This window comes from Biomphalaria glabrata, chromosome 18 (assembly GCF_947242115.1).
Source record: "Biomphalaria glabrata chromosome 18, xgBioGlab47.1, whole genome shotgun sequence".
Classification (NCBI taxonomy): domain Eukaryota; kingdom Metazoa; phylum Mollusca; class Gastropoda; family Planorbidae; genus Biomphalaria; species Biomphalaria glabrata.
In genome coordinates this window covers 15,666,816-15,691,900 of record NC_074728.1, presented here as the reverse complement: position 1 = coordinate 15,691,900, position 25,085 = coordinate 15,666,816, and the positions used below count along the sequence as shown (strand labels likewise).

Genomic DNA, 25,085 nt, shown 5'->3' with positions numbered 1-25,085 from the left:
ATAAATGGGATTATAAAGTGAACAATTAAACGAAATAATTTTTAGTACGCAATTCATGAATGAATATAGATCTAGGCCTATCTCAACTCGGCTTCGCAGCTTTCGTAAACTAATGTAGCTTTAGAAAACCAAAATGGAATGTTTATTTGATCAAAATATGAAATGAATGGACTTTAATTAATATGTTTATAATTTAAAGTATAAAACTCTCTGTGCGAAGAGAAGTTTTATCATCTTAGAGTTGAATTAGAGTTTTAGATCTAGGGATGGGATTATAAAGTAAACAATTAAACGAATTAATTTTTAGTACGCGATTCATTACGGTATTGTCTAATGAAAGAATGTTCGCCAGGAAATCTGTAGTCAAAGATATCAGAAACTAATTTGTGTAAAAAATGCTTTTGAAACACAAAATTGAAGGTTAATTTTATTATATAATGAAATCAATGGATCTTCTTTTGTATTTTCATGTGTCAAAGTAAAAAACTATCTGCGAAAAGTGTATTTCTTAAAATTAGATCTAGGTCTAAATCCTTTCGATCTTTTCTCATGTCAACATTGTTAACCATGGCCTAGATCCATAAATACTATAGCTTTAATAGAGTCGGACAACTTTATTTTTTTGAGGGTCTTAAGTTTGTTTTAGGGCTACAATACATACACTACGGTCTAAGTTAGTACCCAAGGAACATTCCTACCTAGTTTTATCAAGATTGGTCTAGTGGTTTTGATGTCTATAAGTAACATACATACATACATACACCTCACATTCTACTTTATAATATAGATTATGCTGAGGCCTCTTTTAGTTTATCTATTAATATTGGAAAAACAGAAGTCATGCTCTAGATGTCACCCAATAAAACCTACTCAGCCCCAAAGGCCACCATAAAGTATGAACACCTCTTAAAGGGAAACTCTGATAGTTTTTCAAATTTTAGTTATTGACATATTTAAATTCTGCGTAAAAAGTTGTAATAGTAAACATTATATCATTTTTTATTTAAATGCTCGGAAAATTTTATATTTAATAAATTAGACAGAAAATTCTCCACGCCCCCAAAAAAACGGGGTTCTGCGAGATGTTTTTAGTTTTTAAAAACGTGACGTCACAAGGGTGCTGGCTAAATTTAGATCTAGACCTATATAACCGATAAACTCTCTAGTCTAGATCTAGACCTATCGGATCGCATTTATTGTTACGCTTCACAGCTAGATCTAGTCGCCACGTTGATTTATAATCGGTCATTGTTTATAAATAATATTCTAGATCTAAACCTCTATTTCTACTTGAAGAAAATTAAATATTGTTTTTCAGCTTGTTGCAGTAGTTCCAATCACAAAGATAAAATCAGCAAGTCCAAGTATGCTGATACAGAAATTAGTGTCTCTTTTCATTTGTTTCCAAGAGATGAACTTGAATGAAGTTTTAAAGGGAAAATGGGAAAAATGTATTCGCCTGAAGAGCAAATATTTTACAAAGGCATTAGCTAATTCCTGTTTATGCTCAAACCATTTTGAGAGAAGCTGTTTCAGCAACTTCATTTTCATTGCTGTGGAAATGGGATTTGAAAAAAATTGAAGTTAATACCAGGTGCAGTACCAACAATACATTGGATTTCCAGGCCAAAGAATTCAATTAATGATACTACTGAGACATTTAAAAAAAACTGAAGTTCATAAATATAAATGAATCAGATTTGTGAGCTAGAAATTTACTACGAATACTAGATCTACTATTAAATTTCTTATTTAATAAGTAGATCTATCGTCTACGAAACTCAATTCCAACTTTTTAACTTTTGACCTTGGGGGTGTGTCTCGCCGGCTGAGCCAGCGTCAAGCTCTCATCACTTTTTCCATGTCAACCTATGTTAGGTCAAAACGGCACAAAAAAATCATAACTTTCTTACTGTCAAACATAGTCATAATTTATACACCATTAGAAATTTTTTTAAAAGTATTTTAATGATGTACTAACGAAACATTTTTTATCAAAGATTTTTTTTTTCCTCGTCCTCGTATAACTTGGCGCCTCCCTATCTATAGGATTTGAGTGCACACTTGTGACGTCACACAGAAATTCAGTGAAAATCTGACTGTTTTGGATGCGCAGAAAAATTATGTCACAAAAACATCAATTACTAAGTTATTCTTGCAAATAAAAAAAAAAAAGAATAATATATTCATTATCTATAAATCAAAACACATATTATATCAAAAATTGTCAAAACCATCGGAGTTTCCCTTTAATTAACATCACACATCTAGGAAGGATAATATCAAATGACACATCACTTTCAAGTCAAGGGAAGTTGATATTTAGATCTAGATCTAGTATATTATAATTTACAGCAGTCTTGAATAGACTCTGATGTAATCTAGAAATTAAATGTATATAAAATATAAAGAATATTTTAATAACATTGCCATTGGCTAATAATATTTAAATATCTCGAAATCTAATTATATTAAAATTTTATTTTTTAATAAAATAAATAAAAATAATATAATATAGATCTAATAAAAGTATTATTAAATATAGAATTACTAAGAATTATATTAATTATTAAATATTATCATCAATGACATTACAACATTATTATTATAATATTAGACTAGTAAATAGATATCGTATCATATCATATAGATCTAGTTACTAGTTAATCTAGTAAAATCTAGTTAATCTACTAATAGAACAAGTACTATTATTTATATTTAAACATCATTTACATTCAAAAAATCAATTCTTTCATTTCTTACCAAGTTACGTACATGTTCTAGATCTAGATCTAAATCATAATTAGATCTAGAGTCTATAAATACATGTCTGAACATGAAATTTTAGAATAGGTTAGAATCAATTAAAAAAATTGAATCATGAATGATTTGAATCATCATTCAAAAAAAAAATTCAAATCATTGTATTATGTATACTAATATTAGAATAGTATAGATCTAGATAATCTTACCGAAGATAGATCTAGAATTCTAATCTTAAATCTAGAGTCTAATAATTTTGGTCTTATACTAAGATCTTGTTTAAGTAATCTCTCGATACCAAACCACCGACATGGTTGTTCACCGTTGTTGACAAACAGATTGATCTCCCTATTGAGCTTTTAATAACTTACATTTAATAAGAGTTCTTTTCTAAGGTTGTCAATTTATACTTTTACTGGTATTTATTGAAATGTAGGCCTACAGTTGGAACTTATTTAAAATAAATAAAAGGCTATTAATAATTTGGTTAACTTGTTTTTTTTACTTATGAAATTATTACTTTTTTTGTTGATAATATCATAATAATATGTGAAATATGTGTTACTAATCCCATCGAAGTAGTGATAAATATGCCTGAATAAAATGAAACACGTATTTTGATCTACATGCTGAATTGTTAACTTTTAAACAAAGTTGCGGATTTTGAATTTGTGTTTTATAGAGAGTAATAATAGAGCAATGACAAAATAAGTGACAATTAGTAGTTCAAGACACGTACTAATGTTGGTAATAAGGTTGAAACTGTTTGGAATCCGGCTTTAGAATTAAACAAAGTTGGCAGCTTTTCTATCTGTCAGTACGGTATACAAACGAACTGCTGCTGTACATCTCCAGCACTCCCTCAATCGCTCTAGCTAGACTCTAGACTCTAGATCTAGATCTAGACTCTATCAAGACAAGTAATCTAGATCTAATCATTTCCGTCAAACGAACACGTTAAGCCCTGCCGCTGCAATTTTTATAGCTCCGTAAAGGTTAGTCCTAGGAAATAACTGCAAACATAATCTATAAACTCGTCATCCATTTGTGACTTTGACGACTGAGTTTGTCTATAAAATTAAAAATACTAAAATAGTAGATCTAGAGATCTAGATCTATATTCTATATATAAAAATACATGTTTTATATACATAGTTACAATAACAATATGATGTCAAAGACTGAAAGAGGGTCAGGTCAAATAAAAATGAGTGTGTATCATTATTAAGGACCCATTATTATAATTATTATATTAATTTATTTAAATCATTATTATTATATTTATACTAATTGAATGTTAAAGACCAACTGAAGAGGTTTTGGGGTCAATCACAAAAACTGTTTTAATACTTGTTTTCTGTAATTAATATAGAATCTAATGCTTTAAAAAAACGTGTATGCAAAATATTTTCTTTAACTTTACAGCCGTTAATGAGATATTAGCATTTTAATGAGGGTTTTAAATTTAGGGACACTAAAAAGTCTTAAAGTAGTCTTGTAGCCATTCGAGATGAGTTTCTCCCTAACTACAGGGGTCCGCGACGTGATAGGATGGAAAATTAGCCTAGCTCACACTACTAAATTTAGAGCTAAGCGAATTAGTGTTCGCCGGATTAGCCTCTAGAGGCCCTAGATAAGATAAGATAATTTTATTGATCCAAACAAATGGAAATTCAGTTTGACTACAATTGACAACCTCAGCGTAACTACTTCACAAAAACAATATAGATAGATGCAAATACGAACAACATTCACACACGAAACACATATACACACTCACAACCAGCGCTTTATGAGTTTGACTTCTATACTTCTCGATGACGACAGCTCATCTTGTAACACTCTGACCGATAGTGGGATAAATGAGTTTTAAAATCTTTCTGTTTTAGTCCTAATGGAAAGGAGACGACCACTTCGTTCAGATCTTATGTAACAGTGGTTTAATGGGTGCAGGTTGTCTTTAAGAATCGTGAGTGTTTCGGAAATGCATCTTTCTTGAAAAAGCTATTCAAGAGATGGTAGCTGTACTTGAGTGATATATGATGCTTTTTCAATTAGTCTATTAAGTCTATGTCTTTGTGCCACTGCAGTATTACCATACCAGCAGGTGATGGCAAAGTTGATTAGACTGCTGATAGTTGCTGTGTAGAAAAGTTTGATTATTGTTTTTTCTATATTAAATTTTCTTAGCTTTCTGAGATAGAAGAGTCGCTGGTGAATTTTCTTGTATATGTTTAGACAGTTTGTTATTGATAGTTGTACCTAGATATTTATATTCTTGTACTTGTTCTATGGTTTGGTTATTTATCTGAATTTCTGCAATATGGTCTTTGTTTTTCCTAAAATCAATCAATATCATTTCTTTTCTGAAAATTTAAAATTAGAAAGTTATCTATACACCATTGGTAAAAGGTGTTAATTGTTGAATGGTACATATTTTCGTCACCTGCAATAAGGCCGATGATTGCTGTGTCGCCAGCAAAGCAAATTTTATGATGGGAGTGTCAGCTGATGAGCTCTGAATTTCATTTGTGTATATGGTATACAATACTGGTGACATGACGCACCCCTGCAGCGCTCCAGTGCTAAGCTCTCTCGTGCTTGACACATGCCCGTTCACTTTTAAATATATATTGCTGATGAGCTCTGAATGTCATTTGTGTATATGGTATACAATACTGGTGACAGAACGCACCCCTGCTGCGCTCCAGTGCTAAGCTCTCTCGTGCTTGACACATGCCCGTTCACTTCTACATATTGTGGGCGTTTGATAAGAAAGTTTAGAATCCAAGCTTGTGTGTTTTTGCTAATGTTCAATTCAAATAGTTTTTGTATCATGCAATGTGGTTGGATGGTGCTGAATGCGGATGAAAAATCTACTAATAATACTCTGGCGTAGTGTCTCTTATTATCAAGATAATGGTATAGACAATTCAGTATTGCATCAGATGGCATACAGCATTACTCTAGTGTGCACCACATGTGGACATTCATGAGCCACAAAAGTTTGTCCATTATTTAATATTGACATTTACCATGACTGAAAATTCCAGTTAATTGGACTTCATTGAGACATCATCATTTATATTATAAAAGCCATTTGTACCAATTAACAAAAAAATATTTTTATGTTACAAGATTGTTTTGGTACCATGTATTTTAAGATCAGTTAGATATACAGATGGTCCAGTTATCTGGTGGTCAGTGTAAGAAATTTGTTTTTTAACATGAGGAGAATATTGTAACATTTGCCCTTTCTGTAATATGCTATAATTGCTTGTTAAGTCCTAGATAACCTTCACCATGTCTATTCAGGACACCACACCACATGTGCTCCTAGTCTCAGCAAACTTTTGTAATTTACTCCAAACCTTTTTTCCTCTACCATTAGTGGATGGTTTCAAATCTCCTCAGAAGATGAATAAAGGATTGTGTTGAATGCTAAGAATGATATTTTTAAAGGGGGGGGGGCAACAATTTTGTTAGAATTGAGGGGTTGGGGGGCTTATTTGCTAAAAAGAATATAAATATACCTTGGAAACAAATTATCAGGTGTTAAATGCTAGTAATAAATTGATATTGTAACTTGTCATCATCTAATTGCTAATTATGTAGAATTAATTATATATTTAAAAGATTAACAACAATGCAATTAATATTTATATAATTTATAGTTGTTGTTTTTTCTGCAGGAAAATGTTGGCAGAGAATTGCAAAGATTGATAGTTGGAGACTATCTATACACCAGATGCTGGAATCATCTTCTTGTAAAAGCAAAACAATACAAACTGATGTATGATAACATAAGTTTAAGTTTGAGATAAAAAAAAATTATTAACTATGCCATTGATTTGTTTTATCTGTGAAAGTGAATTTAGTGATTCTTTGGCTCTTAAGAAGCATTGCTTAATTCATACCTTTGATAATCCTAACAGCTGTTCACTGTGTGATTACAGCTGCTGTGATTCTAAATTGTTGGAACTGCATTTTTCAAACAAACATAAAAAAAATGAAAATTTTGTAGCCAACACGTTAAGTAGAAGGCAATGGGAAGAAAAAAATCTGTTTCGATGCCTGGAGACGAATACTGTTAAATGTGAGATAAACAATAAATTGGATAGAAGATATTGTATAGCAGCTTCAATTGATTATTTACCTTCGGAACAATCATTACATCAGTTAAATTGTGATTTTTCTTTGAATGGATCAAATAGTGGCGACATAATTAATGGTATTTGTGAACGTCAGAAAGAAAATAATAGGTGTCAGACAAATTCTAATAAAATCAATACACTTTCTTTGGTCACAGATAATGGAAAACTAGAAGACTTAAACACTTATAAGTTGAAAGACAAAGTTAAAAATGAAGAAGGTTGTGGTGCAAATGTTACAGAGGATGTAACAACACTAAGCCATTTATCAAATCAATTATATTCTTGTGAAGAATGTGCTTTCAAAGCATCTTCCAAAAAGGAATTAAATTCACACCAAAAAAAGCATCTTCAGGGAATAATCTACCATTGTCATCACTGTGACTATATTTCCAATCAAAAAGGAACACTTACAAGACACTTAAGGGTTCACAGTGAATTCAAACAGTTTAAATGTCACATCTGTGAATTCAGTACAAGACATAAATCTACATTAAAAACACATACTAAAGTTCACTTTGACATCAGGGATCATCAATGTGATTTGTGTGGAAAAAAATTCTTGACGAAGCAGAATTTAGATGCTCATTGTTTAATTCATACTGGACAAAGACCACATGAGTGCTCTGTGTGTAATAAAACTTTTATTCAAAGTCAGCATTTAAAAACACATTTTAAAAAGAAGCATTCTGATTATATTTGATTACAAATTAGCAGTACTTAGCTATTTCATTATGTGCAGTATTATATTGTCTAATATTATATTCCTTTATGAGCAACCATGCATTTTATTTTGTATTTTATGCTATTTCTTTTTTTTTTTTGTCTGTTGGAAGAAGCAATAATAATGTATGGTCTGTCTGCCCACCAGTAGCATGTAGGTCTTCAAAACTATATGAGAGGACTTCTTCCAGGGGCCAGAAATTAGAAATTCACCAACCCCTGGGGTTCAAACACACACACACACCCCGAAATGAAACGGAATTCAGTGACTGATTTTTTGCTTTCATTTTGTTTATGTTAGGTGAGATTTTAATACTAAATCATCACTTACCACAGCACAGCCGAGGGGGTTTTGAGATAAAAATCCCTCTACAGGGGTTTTGAGTTTAAAACCCCCTACCAGGGGTTTTGCAGTTAAATCCCCTTTTTCTATAAACAAAACTAAAAAAAAATGCAAACGACAAAGCCCAAATTCCAAGAAAACAGCTAAGGAAGATTTTGACTTTAAAACCGCCTCCAAAAATTACGATAAACCCCCTCTCAATATAAAAAAAGCAAATTACACACTCAAAATTCTATGAGCGTAGCCAAAGGGGTTTTGAGTTTAACCCCCACCCACCCCCTCCAGTTGGGGTTTGAAGCTAAAAAGTACCTCTTCAATATAAAAAAAAAGCAAATTACACACTATAAAATCTATGAGCGTAGCCAAAAGGGTTTTGAGTTTAAAACCCCCTGCCAGCGGGGTTTGAAGCTGAAAAATACCTCTTCAATATTAAAAAAAAAAAAGCAAATTACGCACTCAAAATGCCATGAGTGTAGCCAAAAGGGGGGGGGGGGTGAGTTTAAGGGTTTCGATGCTAAAAAAATACCTCTTCAATATAAAAAAAGCAAATTACACTAAAATTCTTTGAGCGTAACTGAGCTAATGAGGAGTTTTGAGTTTAAATCACCCTCCTCCAGATGCCTTTTTTTTTTTAAATTTAAAACCCCTCCAGATGGTTTTGAGTTTAAAATTCCCCTACAGAGCGTTTTGAGTTGAAAACCTCTCTTCAATATTATTTTAAAGCAAACTACAGTCACCAAATTATATGACCGTAGCTATATGGGGTTTTGAATTTAAAAAAAAAATCCAGATATTTTTTAGTTTAAAACCCCTCAACAGATGATTTTGACGATAAAACTTTCCTTTTCGATATAAAATCTAAAGCGAAATACAGGCATGTAATTCCAAGAGCGTAGTCAAGAGAGGTTACAAATTTCTACCAGTGGCATGGCTCCATTAATAAAGTGTGAATAATCATCTGCCGAAATTGAAAAACACTAGATGTGGCTCAACAAAGATGGCTAAGACAGATTTTAGGAGTCAGTTATAGAGATCGGGTCTAAATCAAAGAAATCATATGCCGAACTGGGAGTCGAACCCTTAGTAAGGTTGTGACAGAGCGTTGCGTGAGGTTTTGCGGGACATGTTCTCCGACGAAATGAATTACGCATAATTAGAGTTGTGGAAACAGCTTGCCGGAAAATGCACCGAAGGGCGCGAGAGGGTCTAAGTCAGATAGAATATCACATTAGGTTTTTGAAATAAAACTTTTTAATAGCTGTAGATACCTCAGAATATGCATTTTGTTGGCTTTCAATACCAGAAATAGTGCTCGGCGGCGAGGCTTCGCAGCGCTCCCCCAGACCCCCTTGCTTAGCAGGGGCGGGGAGTCTACAATTTTCCAATAATTCCAGGAAGAACCTATTCTAGGGCACAATAAACTTCTTCCGAAAGGGTCAGAATGTAATAAAGATTAATTATGTACACACACACACAAACATATAATTTTTTTCCGCGGGGGGGGGGGGCGAAAAAAATCCTGGCCACGCCCATGAGCTGCGTGGGAATCATTCCAACCATAGCTAGTGATCAGACATCCATGTCATTTGATTTCTATGAGATTAGCAGGTCTGAACTTACACAGAAAAAAAAAAGGATAATAGGGATAATTAATATTTCGACACATCTGCTAATTTTCTCTAAGCTCAATCTGTTTATTTTTTTCTTTCTTTTCCGGTACCAGTATTTAAAATGTAAACAAACAAAAAAATCAATGTTAACTCTATATAAATGTTTTAGAATTTATACTGCATCTGAGACTGAGATCTTAACCTACTATCTATTGTGTTCAATAAATAACAGTCTTAACAGTTGTATCCGATGAAGTAGACACTGTAAAATAGTGTAATCAACTTCGTCCTTGTAAGTCTTCATCATATTGTTTTGTTGTCTTCTGTTTTAGAAAAGAATAAAAAGAAAAGAAAGAGAGATGAAATCTAAAAAAAAAAACAAGGTTACAAAAGACAGTTTGTGTGGAAACACAAACTCAAAATCGGCCCCCGAAGAGGTCCACCCAGGCAGGCTTAAATATTTTCAGAAAGAACATCCAAATGAAATTATATCAAAGACAAATGAGAGATAAGAATGGAGAAAAATGGTTAACAGATCTTGTGTAGTGCCCCAACGGTCCCGCAGATCAAAGGATAGGTGAAAGTGAACGTAATGTTAGATGTGAACCTGGCCTAACTAGTTCCCCTTTTAGACCTTGTGGTCTATAGGGCAAATGATGTAAAGTTCATCTGTTTTTGTGGCCTACGGTTAACGAGGGTGTCATGTAGCCAGCACAACGACCAACCGCCTATACTTTTCCCCAACTAATGTCAGGTACCCATTAGAGCTGAGTGGACTCAGAGGCGCCCAAAGATTCCAAAGTTGAAAATCCCAGTCTTCACCAGGATTCGAACCCGGGACCCCCGGTTCGGAAGCCAAGCGTTTTACCGTTCAGCCACCACGCCTCCCCTGGCCTAACTTATGTCTTATAATTGATCTAATTGTTTTGAAAAGGCTCAATCTCTTATTCGAATCCTCAAAAAAATTCCGCAATAAAAAAAAAGTTAAGAAAAATGAAGTTTATAAGATTACTATTCATTTTAAATTAGGTCTAACTTATAATGCATACTAATTAGCTTTTTCTCTTTAAAAAACTGCTTGCATAATTGATTTTAAAAATTAGATTTTTCGCTTTCAGAAAAAAAAAGTAGCCGTTGCATCAGAACTTTGAATGGTCTAAAATATTGTGATGTCGGATTTTCGATATCTTTTGTAGTTTACGAGATCTAAACGGGACAGACGGACAGACATTTCGCACAAAACTAATAGCGTCTTTTCCCCTTTCGGGGGCCGCTAAAAATGGTAACATTAAATATTTAGCAAGCAAATGAAACTATAATAGTGTGTTAAAGGAATCGTTAAAGTTGGTTATTTATGTGCTATTGCAATGAATGGCGAGACCGAATTAGGAAGAAGGTTTGTAACTACGATCTAGAACAGGGTTCTCAACCTGTGGGTCGCGACCCCTTTGGGGGTCGATTGACCATTTGCCAGGGGTCGCCTAAGACCATCGAAAATATGGATTGTTATTGTCTACCCTACAATTCTGTATTTGTGTATGGGGGGGGGGGTCGCGGCAGAGTGGGGGATTGTAAAAAGGGGGTCGCCAAGCTTAAAAGGTTGAGAACCGCTGATCTAGAAGATAGAAAGATGATTAATAGGATCATGGAATAGTGTCTTTCTCTGACCAAGGCTTAATATTTAGTTGAAACTTGGTTCATAGTTCCAGAAGAACGTCAACACCATTATATGCTACTTGTACACAAACCTCAGACCAGGCTTTATTGAAAATTGCTATACAAATTAAAATTAGGCCTACATCTTAAAAAAAAATAGCTTACCAGCTCGAAGACAAAGCCTTATTATCTATTATCATATTTCGTACTCCATACACACACACACACAAACTAGCTACAGTTATAGTTTAATTAATTAATTAACCCACAAATTATTAACGTTCCGGGTATATAAATCTAAATAAATTAGCGCACTGAAAAGCACACCCAGAAACATTTTATTGACGTAAGCCTTCTAGAAAGCATTGGAACATTTATGTCAATTGGTGTGTTCATTAAAATTGAAAATAACACTATGTTTTGAGCTGATATAATCTCCCATGAATATCATGTTACAATTAATTATCTGGTAAGATTACTAACCTAAAATAAAATTAATAGTTTTGTTAAAAGTTTGGATCAAAATCTAGGGCCTTTAGACTCTACTCCAGTTACCGTAGGCCTACTAACTAATGACTAATGATCTTTTCACTGGATAGATTATAGATCCACATGGAGAGAGAGCATAAATGAAGGGTCACGGATTGCAGATGTCATACACAACTGAAACAGAAAGAATGGTGAAAATGCAACGGCGCCTGGTGATTACATATGCCCAACCTGCGATCGCAGCTGTGTATCAAGGATTTAGTTACACAAGAAGTTGCAAAGGGAAAAGATCGTCTCTCGAGACGTCAAATGCCACAGACTAATCTTTTCAATTTGTGTTTTTCCAATTAGCGCCGTATGCTCTCCCCTTAACCAATGAAAGCAAGAAAACATTTTTAAGAAACATTTTCTATAAAGATAATACTAAATAGTGAAATTCTTCTATTATTAACCTTCAATTATAATAATAATAATTTAAGAAATGTTAAGTTTAATTCGGGTATCGAACCCACGACACCATCCGCTGCTAGAATATATGCATTTTCTGATTCTGCCTCCGAAGAGGGTATTTTTGTGCCATTATTTATTGGTATGTTCATTATATGGACATCTAGATCCAACACAAGACTTAAAGTTCTGATTTATATATATTTATATATATTAGATTTACTTAAAAATAAAAGCAACGCTTGTAAACTCCAATCAAAGTGAACAACTTACTCTGTTATCGCATTTACTGTAATACGGCTGACTAAGCCAGGTTGGCTCTAGACCTAGATATAGTCTCCAGCCAAATTTACATCTTTTTTACATTGTAAAATTATGTTGGTCAAACTAGAGTTTTCCCCGTGTGGCCAACGAGCTAGTAATTCTTTTCTCAGCGATGTGCATCAACTGTTAAATTTCTAGGAAAATCGTTTGAGCCGCTTCTTAGATCTGCTTACCCATCAGGTTCCACGAAGGAGTGACTTGAATAGAGGTATTATAAAAATTACGACCTGGATGAGGTTAATGAGACTTTATGGGTGTATTTATGCCCAGGTCAACGAGCACAAATTTCGAGTTGGTTTCTTTGTGAGGGGCGCTGTGGCAGAGCGGTTAAGCGCTTGACTTCTGAACCTGGGTTTGAACCTCGCTGAAGATTAGGATTATGAATTTCTCGATTTTTAGGGTGCCACTGAGTCCATCCAACTTATGGGTACCGTTACCTGAATTAAGTTGGCGAAAGTAAAGGTGGTTGGTCGTTGTACTTGCCACATGACAGTTTGCTCGTTAACCGTTGGCCAAAGATGACCTTGAACTGTTAAGGAGCTCGCCAAAGAGTCCAGATTTCTCTCTACATTATTAACGTTGGTTTGCTTAGTCCTAGGTTGACTGGAAGAGTAAGCCTTCTTGAAATTTGATCCTGTTTAACACTAGCGAATGGTGAGTGATGCAGTGGTCAAGCTGGTGCCACCTCTTTGAGCGTGGGTGCCGCCAAGAGACTTTGTAGCATTCCTTACCAGAAAAGTATGTTTTTGTTATACACAGTTCGTGAGAGCTACAGAACTCGAGTATCCTTTATTCTGTCATTGTTCAACTGACATATTGAGGAAGCTGGCTACATATGGGAATGATGTGTTCTGAAACCTTGCAATCTCCATCTGAATACTGCTAACTCAGGCCACTTCCATCGCGTCATGTGAGAGATCATTCTGAAAGCTCAGGTTAATCCAAAACTATTTTAGGAGCACATTGACGCAAGATAAGCTTTATCTTATCTTATATAATACAGACGTTACTTCAAAAAAGAATATGATTACTTCCTACGTGTCATGTCAGTGGAGTCTTAAATAATAGACAGTATCGATGTAAATGATGTTATAGATGCCTTTGCTGCACAGAAAGCACGCCGTGAAATGATATCAATTGAGATTTGTCACTTGTGCATTATTTCGCTAATAAACAACGATATTATTCATTAAAAGATTCTTAATGATTATTTCTTGTTAATTTAACTGATAAACTATACCAATGTGAATGTAGGCTTTTATATTTATTAAGTAAATTATCTCATGTCATGATGTTGAATATCAAAATGAAAGGCCCCCCCCCCCAAAGAGGTCAATCCCCCCGGACCCCAAATCCCTACCTACGCTCCTGGGCCACGCATCATTTCATTTTCAGCACCAACTCTAAAATCACTAAAATCTCCGTTAATACAGAGGTGCTACCCTTTCGTTGTCTATGGGGAACATCGCATTGCAGTGAACGAGGTTGTTTTTATTGCGAAGCCGACGCCATGTATTATGAGACTCTGTTCTGGTTTTCCTTACCAGTAGAATGTATAATTGCTTTCTGTAAGCGATCCGCTGTCTGCCAGTCTGGTACCTTGCAAACAGGCCACATCAATGTTTAGTTTGCTGAGTTCTCTGTCTATGATAGCAGTTTGAAGCATGTTAGTGACGAGTTCAGATTGTATTGGCAGGTGCAGGTGAGCAGCTTAAGGCAGGCAGTAGCTACAGTGAGGCTAAAAAGCCTCACCTTCCGTAAAGAGTGTCCTTGACTTTCCAGCTTACACCATTCAGCTCTGCTTGTTTTTTCAGAGACATTACTGTCAGAAATGGAATGACCTCTCCATTTCCGGGGGAAAGCCTGGGCGGTAGATTGCGAGTGCTGGGCTGCCCATCAGTCAACACTCGAGAAAGAGAAAGAACCGTAGAATTACTGCCTGTATTGAGATATATGGCAGTAATTGTACGGTTCTTTCTATTATATAAGCTTTGTTTTAAAACAAGTAAAAAGTAAAGTTCCTCTTTCAGTCCTTACGATCTATAGCGTAGATGATGCAATTGTCATCTGTTTCCTGGCCAACAGTTGACGAGCAGACTTTCCCAAACTAAATTTAACTACCCATTAGAGTGGGTGGACTCGGGTGCCATAAAAACCCTAAATCCCAAATCTTAGTTTTCACCGAGATTTGAACCGAGGACCCCTGGTTTTGAAGCCAAGAGTTTAACCACTCAGCCACAGCCCCCCCCCCAAACAAGTATTTTAAAAATATTTTTCTTGTTCTGTATTTCAGGTGGCACTACTTTGTTACCAGCCTCTTAATGTTTACCAGTGTTCATTTACAAGGTAAGCAGGGACCAACAAACAGACCAGTGACCACTAGTGGATCCAGAACTTTGGACTGGGTGGAGCGAGTTTTTCCAAACCCTAACCCTAGCCCTATGCATAAACAAATTTATTTAACTAGAAATATATCAGACTGAGTAAAGGTTAGGAAAAGGCGACTAGGAAAAGAATATTTGGGTTCAGAACTCATCTCAATTATTACTCTTACGGTATATTTAAAAAATTTCGTATGAATTCTAAATCTAAGTCTTTCTAAAAATAATTTTGAAAAAATTCATGTACTCTGTCGCCATGTTTGATTATTCTGTTTTATTTTAAAACGTCATCTTTTCATCTGGAATTGGAAGGGGGAGAGTAGAGTGAAAATATTCAATCGAGTCCTCGCTCCTTTTTATAATTTCTGCTAATGATTGCATTTGGCATTAAAGAATAGGGGTAAGGCGACTCGATTAAAGAAGTTAATTTATGGTATATATAAATTATATTAGTAACAGATTTAAAAAATAAATTGTAATTTCTTAAATAATTTAATTTCTTAAATACAAAGAGAAAAAGTCTGGGTTTGGGCGGAGGGTTACATGTATCTCTTCTCCCACCTGGTACAACCCTTTTTATTTTATATTTTCTAATAATAAAATATGACCGCCCCCACCACACACACTCATAGGGCAAGAGTGAGGAGGTAGTAGATGCAATCGCCCGCCCCCCACCCCGCCGAATCGGCCATGATACTAGAAGGGGAGCGATATAATATTAAAATTATATAGTAATTCAACTAATTTTGTTCACAAACTATGATTTCTCCATAAACGTAGGACCGCCCCTCCACTCAAAGGGCTTAGGTGGGAAGGGCAGAAGAAGTTTTCACCCCCCCCCCTCCACCTCACCCAATCGGCCAACATAATGTAAAGGTCGGTTAAAATATCAATAACAAGTTTTAATCATATAAATATTTAATTTATTCTGTTAACAAGCTCTGATTTCTACAGATAAATTGGACCGCACACCCCCACCAATTGAAAGTTTATGGTGGCGGGAGGATTATTGATGCCATCGCCCACTCATCACCCCACCAATTTGGGCCAACATACCAGAGGGGGGGGGGCGAAACAATCTAACAATAGTTTGAAATATAAATAATTAGTATATATTATTGGCATAAGCAGTATACAAATTGTGTGATTTTTATACTAAAATTCGTCAGCCTAGTGGGGATAGGCGACGTCCCTACTCCCCCCCCCCCCGGATCCGCCAGTGCCAGTGACGTAAGGCTAAACTACATGACGGACATAAGACATTCAGCTAAACTATTTGACATTATTAAGACATATTATTAGGCCTATGAATATGTGGTGAGTCTGGCCTAATAATGGTACATTATTGTACATTACGGATCTGCTTTAAATTTAAATTAAAAGAACCGTACTTGACAGTCCGCACTTTCAAAGCTACGTCTCAGCAGTATGTTTCCAATGTCCCTTTTCGTGTCAACTCATATCCAGCTGGTGCCAGTGCCCAGACCTAGAATGCCTCCATGAGACACAATGCTCAAGTATGAGTTGGTCATTCCGAGCTTTTGGTGCGTAGAATTGAAGCCGTCCTTGTGTGTGTGTGTGTGTGTGTGTGTTTGCGCCAGAGAAAAAATAAATCCCCCCACCTAAAAAAAAAAGGAAATCCTGGCTACGCCAGTGATGCTCAGTATTTAAGCCTGGATGTCTTTCCGATATAAAATTTACGCCGCAAGACTGTTTTTAACTTCTGCAATCAACTATATTATGACGAAAGACGCACCATATTTTTTGGAAGAGTTAGAACACCTACTCACTTCCTCATTTCATGTCTATAAAGAATAAATATCTGAACTTGTCCACTCTTAAGTAACATTTTATTCCACAATTTAGACCCTACTGACACTTCTATGGCCCAGTGTTGTAGCTCTAACAAAAAATAGGATTAATTTGTCCCCCTACGTACAAAGTCACCACTGCATTAAACATGAGCTACTAAAAATGTCGAACTTTGTGAGTACTATGACTCTCCCCTCACGGTGGATCATATCCTCATTGATTGATACCAGGATGTTAGGGAAAATTTTTTTACAGCGCACAACTTAAAAACACTATTCGACAATGTCGACCCAGGGAAGATACTGGGCTTTGTCCGGGAGGTGGGGTTGACTACGAAGATCTGATTTGTGAAATTGTGACCCTATAATATTTACATAAGATTTTTACTAATTATTAAATTTTTACTACCTTTACTATTTTAACTGTGAATAGACCTTGTTTTTAATGATTTAACTGTATGGAATTTAGCTTTTGTAAAGGAGAGTAATTCTTTAAGGATTACGGGCACGACATGGCCTAAATTGTGCCGATGTGCCAAAAACTCAAACTCTTACCATTTTACTTGTATTGTTTATGCTTTTTTTCATATTAACAAATACATTGTTTCTTTTGTCAAATTAACAGACACATTGTTCGATCTCTACTCAATTAAAAAAATAAACGTGAAATGTTTCTTTTGTTCAGATGTCATCGAATGCCCCAAGGGAAAATATGGAGTTAGGTGTAGACAATCCTGTTTTTGTGACTGGAAGGGGGCGAGATTTTGTCATCATAGAACTGGAAAATGTGTCTGTACAAAGGGATATCGAGGTGAACTATGTGACGAAGAAATCAATGAATGTCATACTAATGGCTCCCAGTAAGAAGCAAAATGTTTTGATCCTATTAGAAATAAATACAAATAGTTTTCTTTTGGCACAAAGTCTCTTATTTCTACTAACATTCATCACATACAATGTACTACCTTAAATGTATCTACTTTTTCAAGTAACACAAAGACATATAGATTCATCCAGTTAAGATCAATGTCACAGAATGGAACATAATCGAGATGAAATGCTTGAGGCATTTGTTAGATCTTGATACCCAACTGGATACGATATACCGTCACGAGGAAAAACTGCTTATTTGTTTGCCCTCCCGTCTGAGTGTTTTTCTTTTTTTGTTCAGATCTCAGAAACTAATAAAGACCTGGTTTGTGCTAAAAATACATTAAGTATCCCGAAACCAAGACCATTGATGAACATTCATGATTATTTGTATATTAGGGCCAGGTACACAATAGACATAATTTCGGACATTGAAATTTTGAGTTGCGATAAATAGGACTACATTATGTAATTTTACATAGCTATTTTGAATATTCAGAGGAGGGGTGGTAGCTTTGCTGCTCAAATGAGAGGTAGGGTAAGAGAAGATGGAGGACGTTATCATCCTACGCAATCAGGCGCAGACTGGCTGTATGGGGATTCGGACCAATGCCCGGTTGGCCGGTACCACATTGGGCCGGCAGCCATCGAAACTTCCTCGTGGATGTCACTAAGGCACGTATTCAATAGATATTTTCTCATTAAAACGTCGTGATTAAAAAAAAAACAACAAGTATTATATGAAAGAAAAAAATACAAAAAAAAAAAAAGCAAAGCATATCTAGGGGGGGGGGGGGAGAAGTCCATACTTATAACTATATTTCTTATTAATGTAGAACTTGTTTGTCTTATTCAATATTAAACAAAAATTTAAAAAATAATGTGAGCAGGTCAGGCAGGCGCGAATGGGTGAGGACCTATCTCTGCTCAACATTAAAATTTACCAACAGTAGGCAGATGTTTGCGCTACTGGGTGGGCTCAATCTGTGCACCTCGGTATGGTGGCCAAGGGGCTAGAGTCGCCTAAGTAACCAGACAACTAACTATACTAACTTAACTAAGTGAAAACAAGATAACAAACTTTAGTTTACGATAAATAAAACAAAAAGAAACTTTATTTACATACAAAAATAAATCAATAATAAAATATAATATATACACTAACACTACACTACAACTGAACTCAGCAACTAACTAAACCCTCTAAATCTACACCACTACAAACACTAACAAACTAACCAAACCAACTATCTAACACAAACTGATCAAACCAACTAATGAACTACAGTATACTATCTAACTAAATCACTACAACTACTACACTAGACCTAGATCTACACAAACACACTACAATAAACTAGTCTAGATCTACAATATTCTACTATTACACTCATAACACTAACACTGAAACAAGAACATAATATATAACTTATAACTAAGTTTACTAACTAAGCCACTAAGGCTACACTACAAAACAAAATAACACTAGCTTCCCTAGAATTAGATCTAGAATAGATCTACAGAAACAATAACAAAACTATCAATAGCAGAAACAAAATAACACTAGTCTGACTAGATTCCCTAGAATTAGAATAGATCTACAAGAGCAGTTATAAGCAGCAGCTATTTCAGCAGAGTAATTGCAGCAGCTAAAAGCAGCTAAAAAAGCAGTAATATGCAGCAGCTAAAAGCAGTAACAATAGCCTGCAATACATAAATGCAAAACTATATTATATTCTATAAGGACTGATGGACGCCGCCATCTTCAATACAGCATGTTGCCAACTATTATGACAAATAGTCCAAGTAGAAACTAAAATAACTACCTTACACATAGAAAATATAAAATATTTCTACACTTACAGGCCGTCCCAGGTACAGGAATAAAAATATAATTAGACGACAGACCACAAAGATCTTCAGCTGTCACACAGACAGATATGGTACTGACCACTGGTCAAATGTACACGCAACTGTTTTTTGACAGCATGTAGTACATCACTTTTATACTATCCCGCACTAACCTATCTAAATATGAGGAAGTACAATTATAAAATCTGACACTAACCTATAAAAATAAAATATATAAAAATAGATCTAACCTATACAACAAAAATACATTTAAAAAATAGCTAAAATTGCATTGAAAAACTAGCTCTGGGAGAGCAAGCTCACAATAATTAATTAGAAATAATTAAATAAATTGTTTCAAGTTTCAACTTTATCCAAGAATGGATGTGGGACATATAACGTGTAGAATTATCTAAAGGGACCAAACCCTTTATATTTAGCCATATCTGGGAAAAATTAATGATTAACTTCACTTGTTGGTAATAAAAAAAATAACTAATTACTAGTAATTAATTGACAAATTGGTTATTTTTTTTATTGATTCATGTATTGTCTACGCTAATGGTTCTCTAACTGTGGCACGTGGACCGGACCGCAAGTGGTCCGCGAGACGACCGCAAAGGGTCCGAAAAAAGATGAAAATCGTATACAGTTAAAATAATTTCATTGTTAAAAGGAATATTTGAATTATAATCAACTCGCCATTCACAACTGTTTAATATGTCTATTACGATCTATTTTATAACAACTTAAACCAAAGATTTGAAGACATGCTTCACTTGGATAACCCCGACTTTACGTGTAGACAAACTCCGATATCAATCACAGATGAATCCATTCTAATACAGGAGCATCTTATTGAAATATCCACAAACGAGAAACATAAAACCGATGTATAAACAAGAATACCACAAATTCTGGTTTCAAAACAGAATCCAATTTCATTTCTTTCATTTTCCCATCTTCTTATTTGGTAGAGCGGGGATTCAGTGCCTAATGAACCTTGACAAATAACAGAAACCAACTAGAAATTTGTGGTCGTGGAGATTTGAGGTTGCTACTAACAAACACTCTTGCCACAAAATTAAATTTTTTTACATTTATAATTTATGTACTATGCATTTATGTAGCCTTTTCCCTTAGGGGTACGTGAGCAAATTTTGACTATATAAAGGAGTCTCCGGTTAAAAAAAGTTAAAGAACCTCTGGTCTACGCCAATGAATAGTTGTGCTACGTTTCAATTTGTGTGGGAGAAATAACGTGTACAAAAGTTTTACCAGACAGACTGACAGAGTTGATATAAGATTTGTAAAAAGTCGTACACAGTTTTTATAGTTTAAATTGATGAGGTTGAATGTACAGCAGAAAAAGAGGCACAAATGACGGGCAAAAAAAAATGCAATAAAAAAAAGCAACTATTGAAATCATTTGGCTAAAACAATTTACTAAAATGATTAATCTGTTTCCTTGTAAACACTAGAGACTCATCTACTCTTGTTTAAACTTATGATGACAGCGATTATGAATGAACAGTTCTGCACATCGCCATTTATTCCTGGACCGATTTCTAGCAGAACGTGCTAATGGTGCGACAATTGCTGTTTTATATCCACAATTTAAAAATGGAGTATTTATTCATAGGAGTGTATCGGCCTGTATGGTACCTGCATGTGTTCATGTAGGCCTATATGGTACCTGTATGTGTTATTGTTGGCCTATATAGTAGCATGCACTTTTTCACATAAAGAAAGTTCCAATTTCAAGTTTTATACTTAGCTCATTCAGTAGTACCACATAGTTTCAAAATCATGAAATAAATTATTTAAATAGCTTGCCTATCAACCTAGTTGTACAGATAAATTATGACCTACTTGTACAAACACATTATGGCCTAGTTGTACAAATACATTATGACCTAATTGTACAAATACATTATGGCCTAGTTGTACAAACACATTATGACCTAATTGTACAAACACATTATGGCCTAGTTGTACAAATACATTATGACCTAATTGTACAAATACATTATGGCCTAGTTGTACAAATACATTATGACCTAATTGTACAAACACATTATGACCTAATTGTACAAACACATTATGACCTAATTGTACAAACACATTATGGTCTACTTGTGCAAATACAATATGACCTAATTGTACAAACACATTATGACCTAATTGTACAAACACATTATGACCTAATTGTACAAACACATTATGACCTAATTGTACAAACACATTATGGCCTAGTTGTACAAATACATTATGACCTAATTGTACAAACACATTATGACCTAATTGTACAAATACATTATGACCTAATTGTACAAACACATTATGGCCTAGTTGTACAAATACATTATGACCTAATTGTACAAATACATTATGACCGAATTGTACAAATACATTATGACTTAATTGTACAAATACATTATGGCCTAATTGTACAAACACATTATGGCCTAGTTGTACAAATACATTATGGCCTAGTTGTACAAACACATTATGGCCTACTTGTACAAATACATTATGACCTAGTTGTACAAACACATTATGGCCTAGTTGTACAAACACATTATGACCTAATCGTACAAACACATTATGGCCTAGTTGTACAAACACATTATGGCCTAATTGTACAAACACATTATGACCTAATTGTACAAACACATTATGGCGTACTTGTACAAATACATTATGACCTAATTGTACAAACACATTATGGCCTACTTGTACAAATACATTATGACCTAATTGTACAAACACATTATGGCCTAATTGTACAAACACATTATGACCTAATTGTACAAACACATTATGGCCTACTTGTACAAATACATTATGACCTAATTGTACAAACACATTATAGCCTACTTGTACAAATACATTATAACCTATTAGTTCAAATACATTCTGTTACGTAAACCCACTCATGCATGCTTTCCATTTTTGATAAATTATCAAAGTTTACATAATCATTTTGAGGACATTTATAAAAGGATGTCCAGCATATGGCATACGATTGTATAGATACGCTCGGGCCGATTTTGACACAGTGTCCGCTACTGTACACAATAGTTTATCGCAATCAAAACGTTTGACCTCAACGAAAATGCGCGCCCAGCGATTAGATGAAGGACAGAAAGTAGGTTTCAGATCTTTGGATAAAGCGCCGCCTATCGGCTGACGAGATTCCTTAAAATAAATGTGATTGGTACCGATGATAAATTACTGCTATGTAAGTGCATCAAATGCACATCTCTGATGTGTCTTGTTCTCATTCTGGATGGCAGGTGCCATGTGGTGTACGGAATAAAGGGTCCATGGGAAAATATTTAGACACGCAATAACTCAGCTGAAGCAATACTCAAGCGTTTTAAGTTTATCTCAGTATTAAAAAAATATCCAACAAACCGACTAAAACTCAGTTCTGAAATTTCACATGTTGTGATGATGGTAAAAGATACAATAACCATTGTAAAGAGTGACATAACGTTGACAAAAGAAATACTAATAATAATCTATCGCATTTATTATTTCAGAATCTGTCCTGAAAAACTAACATTCTGTGAAAATACCAAAGGATCATTTAAATGTCGTTGCAGAATAGGATATCAAAAAAGAATCAGCACTGGGCAGTGTAAATGTATGTAAATGTATTTATTTGTAAATGTATGTAAACTAAACTATATAGAAATGGTTGTACTTTTGATTCTGTCACATGACACTCTAGACTCTAAAGCATTCCTCGCTTTTTTGTGAATTTCCAATAAACTGTCTGCATTTTAACGCATATTTAACACATATTTTTTCGGCCGTAAATCACTTTTACTATTCCCCTGCCCCACACACAACAAAAATGTTAGTCCAACGTAAAATCTCTGACTTTTCTTTAGCGTCTCAATTAAATATCGAAATATTTAATGCTTCTTCTCCACCGGTATCTGACATTAGTTGGGTCGTTGTGCTGGCCACATGACACCCTCGATAACCGTGAGCCACAAAAAACAGATGACCTTTACATCATCTGCCCTATAGTTATCTGAAAGGGGAACTTTTTTTTATATGCTTCAAAGTAAATATTAATTTTTGAAAGCTTTCGAGCCGACAAGACAAACCGTCTTAAATACATAGTTGCATTTTTAAAGCATATTCTTTTTCCATAAGTCTGTTTATTTTTAATTTTCCTTCCGTCTTATTGTATTTCGTTTTTATATTCGAAACACCATAACCCAAGATATTGGGTTCGATCCCATGCTATGAATATAAAAAGTAATAAGTGTTTATTTTGAGTTTCTCTAATTACAACCTTCGTGACGGGTAATCTTCTTCTCTGTTATGGACAAGTATGTGAATCGTTTTGGGGATTGTATAGGTCTTTGGTGTGTTGATTGTTAATGACTGTTGTTAAGATTTTCACATTTTTATTTAGAATTGACTGAGATAGATCTATGTTTAGCCAGAGTAATTTCATGTAGGCTGGTGGGCTTTAGTTTAAAGTCTAGCCTAAATCTAGTTTAAGGGATTAAAGCTAAGTCTAAGCTTAGTAAGCTAGCTTAGTGATTAATATTAGCCTACATTATTATTATTATTAAATTGATCTCGTTTTAAAAGTTTTATAAAGGTCTGCTAGATCTAAGATTTAATTAATTTGGTTTTGATTTCAATGCCAAAACGTAAAATTTAACACATCTTTAAATAACCGAGTACTAAAAGCCGCCATTTCGACCAAGGGGCGTGACTATAAACTCCGTAGTTTAGCTATGTCCACATAGAAAACTTTTTATATTGAGATCCTTTGATTCATAAAATGGCTGTTACAATCTGCATGTATCAAAGACTGTTCTAAACATCCAATTAATACAACTGACAAGATCTGCGTTCTATGTTTAGGCTGTGCACAAGGTTACGGGACTGACTGTAAACAGTCGTGCGACTGTCTGTGGGAAAACACTTTGAGTTGTGAGCTTAGTACAGGTACGTCAGATGTACTTCACAGAATTGGATTTTATTTCCTTTACACATTGCCTCAAACACACACGTCACAAATTTAAGGAAACCTAAAACTACAGTTCTTTCAAATCTTTCACTTCCATCTCCAAATGACCAATCTAGAGATTAGAGTCAATAGCGTTATCCTTGTGTCACCGTATCATTTTCTGAGACACTATAATATTACAGGTGTGGTTTATGGATGTAGGCCCGGTGACATTGGGTTCATATTATGAATGTCAAGATTAACACTTCAAGTGATCATACTTCTCTTGCAAATGAGGAAATAACTCCTTGTATAATATACGTTTAATATATACTACAACACCACATAGTGAATATGATACACAATTCAAGAATAATCAGTAGTAATCCTTTATAGAACACTTGGCGAATAAAGTAATAACTTAATAACTGGTAGAAGTCTCAGCTGCTTTATAATAATAACTCCATAGTGGCTGCTTACAATAACTGACTTCTACTAACTCCCACTCATAATGACTCTACCTTACTGCCTGTATCAACTGACTGCTATGAAGTCACTCTATCAACTGACTATCACCAACTCACTGCCCTTAACTCTGGTCAACCTAAAGGTTAAAAGTGTTCACCTTATTAAACCATGACTTGTGAATACCATTCATAATATTAAAATGGGGTATCCACTC

At 34.6% G+C, this 25,085-nt stretch overlaps 2 protein-coding genes across 6 annotated transcripts in view; one reads left to right on the top strand and one right to left on the bottom strand.

The window, feature by feature from the left end:
• Positions 1–3,112, bottom strand: part of LOC106065932 (centrosomal protein of 152 kDa-like) — a 38,758-nt gene extending 35,646 nt beyond the window's left edge. The window contains exon 1 of one of the 2 annotated variants that reach the window (XM_056017212.1): positions 2,973–3,112. The gene's annotated coding sequence lies outside the window, so the exon portion shown is untranslated. Of the gene's footprint in view, positions 1–2,763; positions 2,815–2,972 lie in introns of those variants that run through there. The other variant, XM_056017213.1, reaches the window with a different exon arrangement.
• A 178-nt stretch (positions 3,113–3,290) lies between these two features.
• LOC106079668 (polycystic kidney disease protein 1-like 1) overlaps positions 3,291–25,085 on the top strand; it is a 360,015-nt gene continuing 338,220 nt past the window's right edge. For all 4 annotated transcript variants that reach the window (XM_056017219.1, XM_056017218.1, XM_056017220.1 and 1 more), the window contains exons 1-6: positions 3,291–3,758; positions 6,456–11,715; positions 14,800–14,852; positions 17,384–17,558; positions 22,968–23,071; positions 24,319–24,402. In XM_056017219.1, the coding sequence (XP_055873194.1) occupies positions 11,687–11,715; positions 14,800–14,852; positions 17,384–17,558; positions 22,968–23,071; positions 24,319–24,402 (445 nt within the window). In that variant the 5' untranslated portion in view covers positions 3,291–3,758; positions 6,456–11,686. The remainder of the gene's footprint in view (positions 3,759–6,455; positions 11,716–14,799; positions 14,853–17,383; positions 17,559–22,967; positions 23,072–24,318; positions 24,403–25,085) is intronic.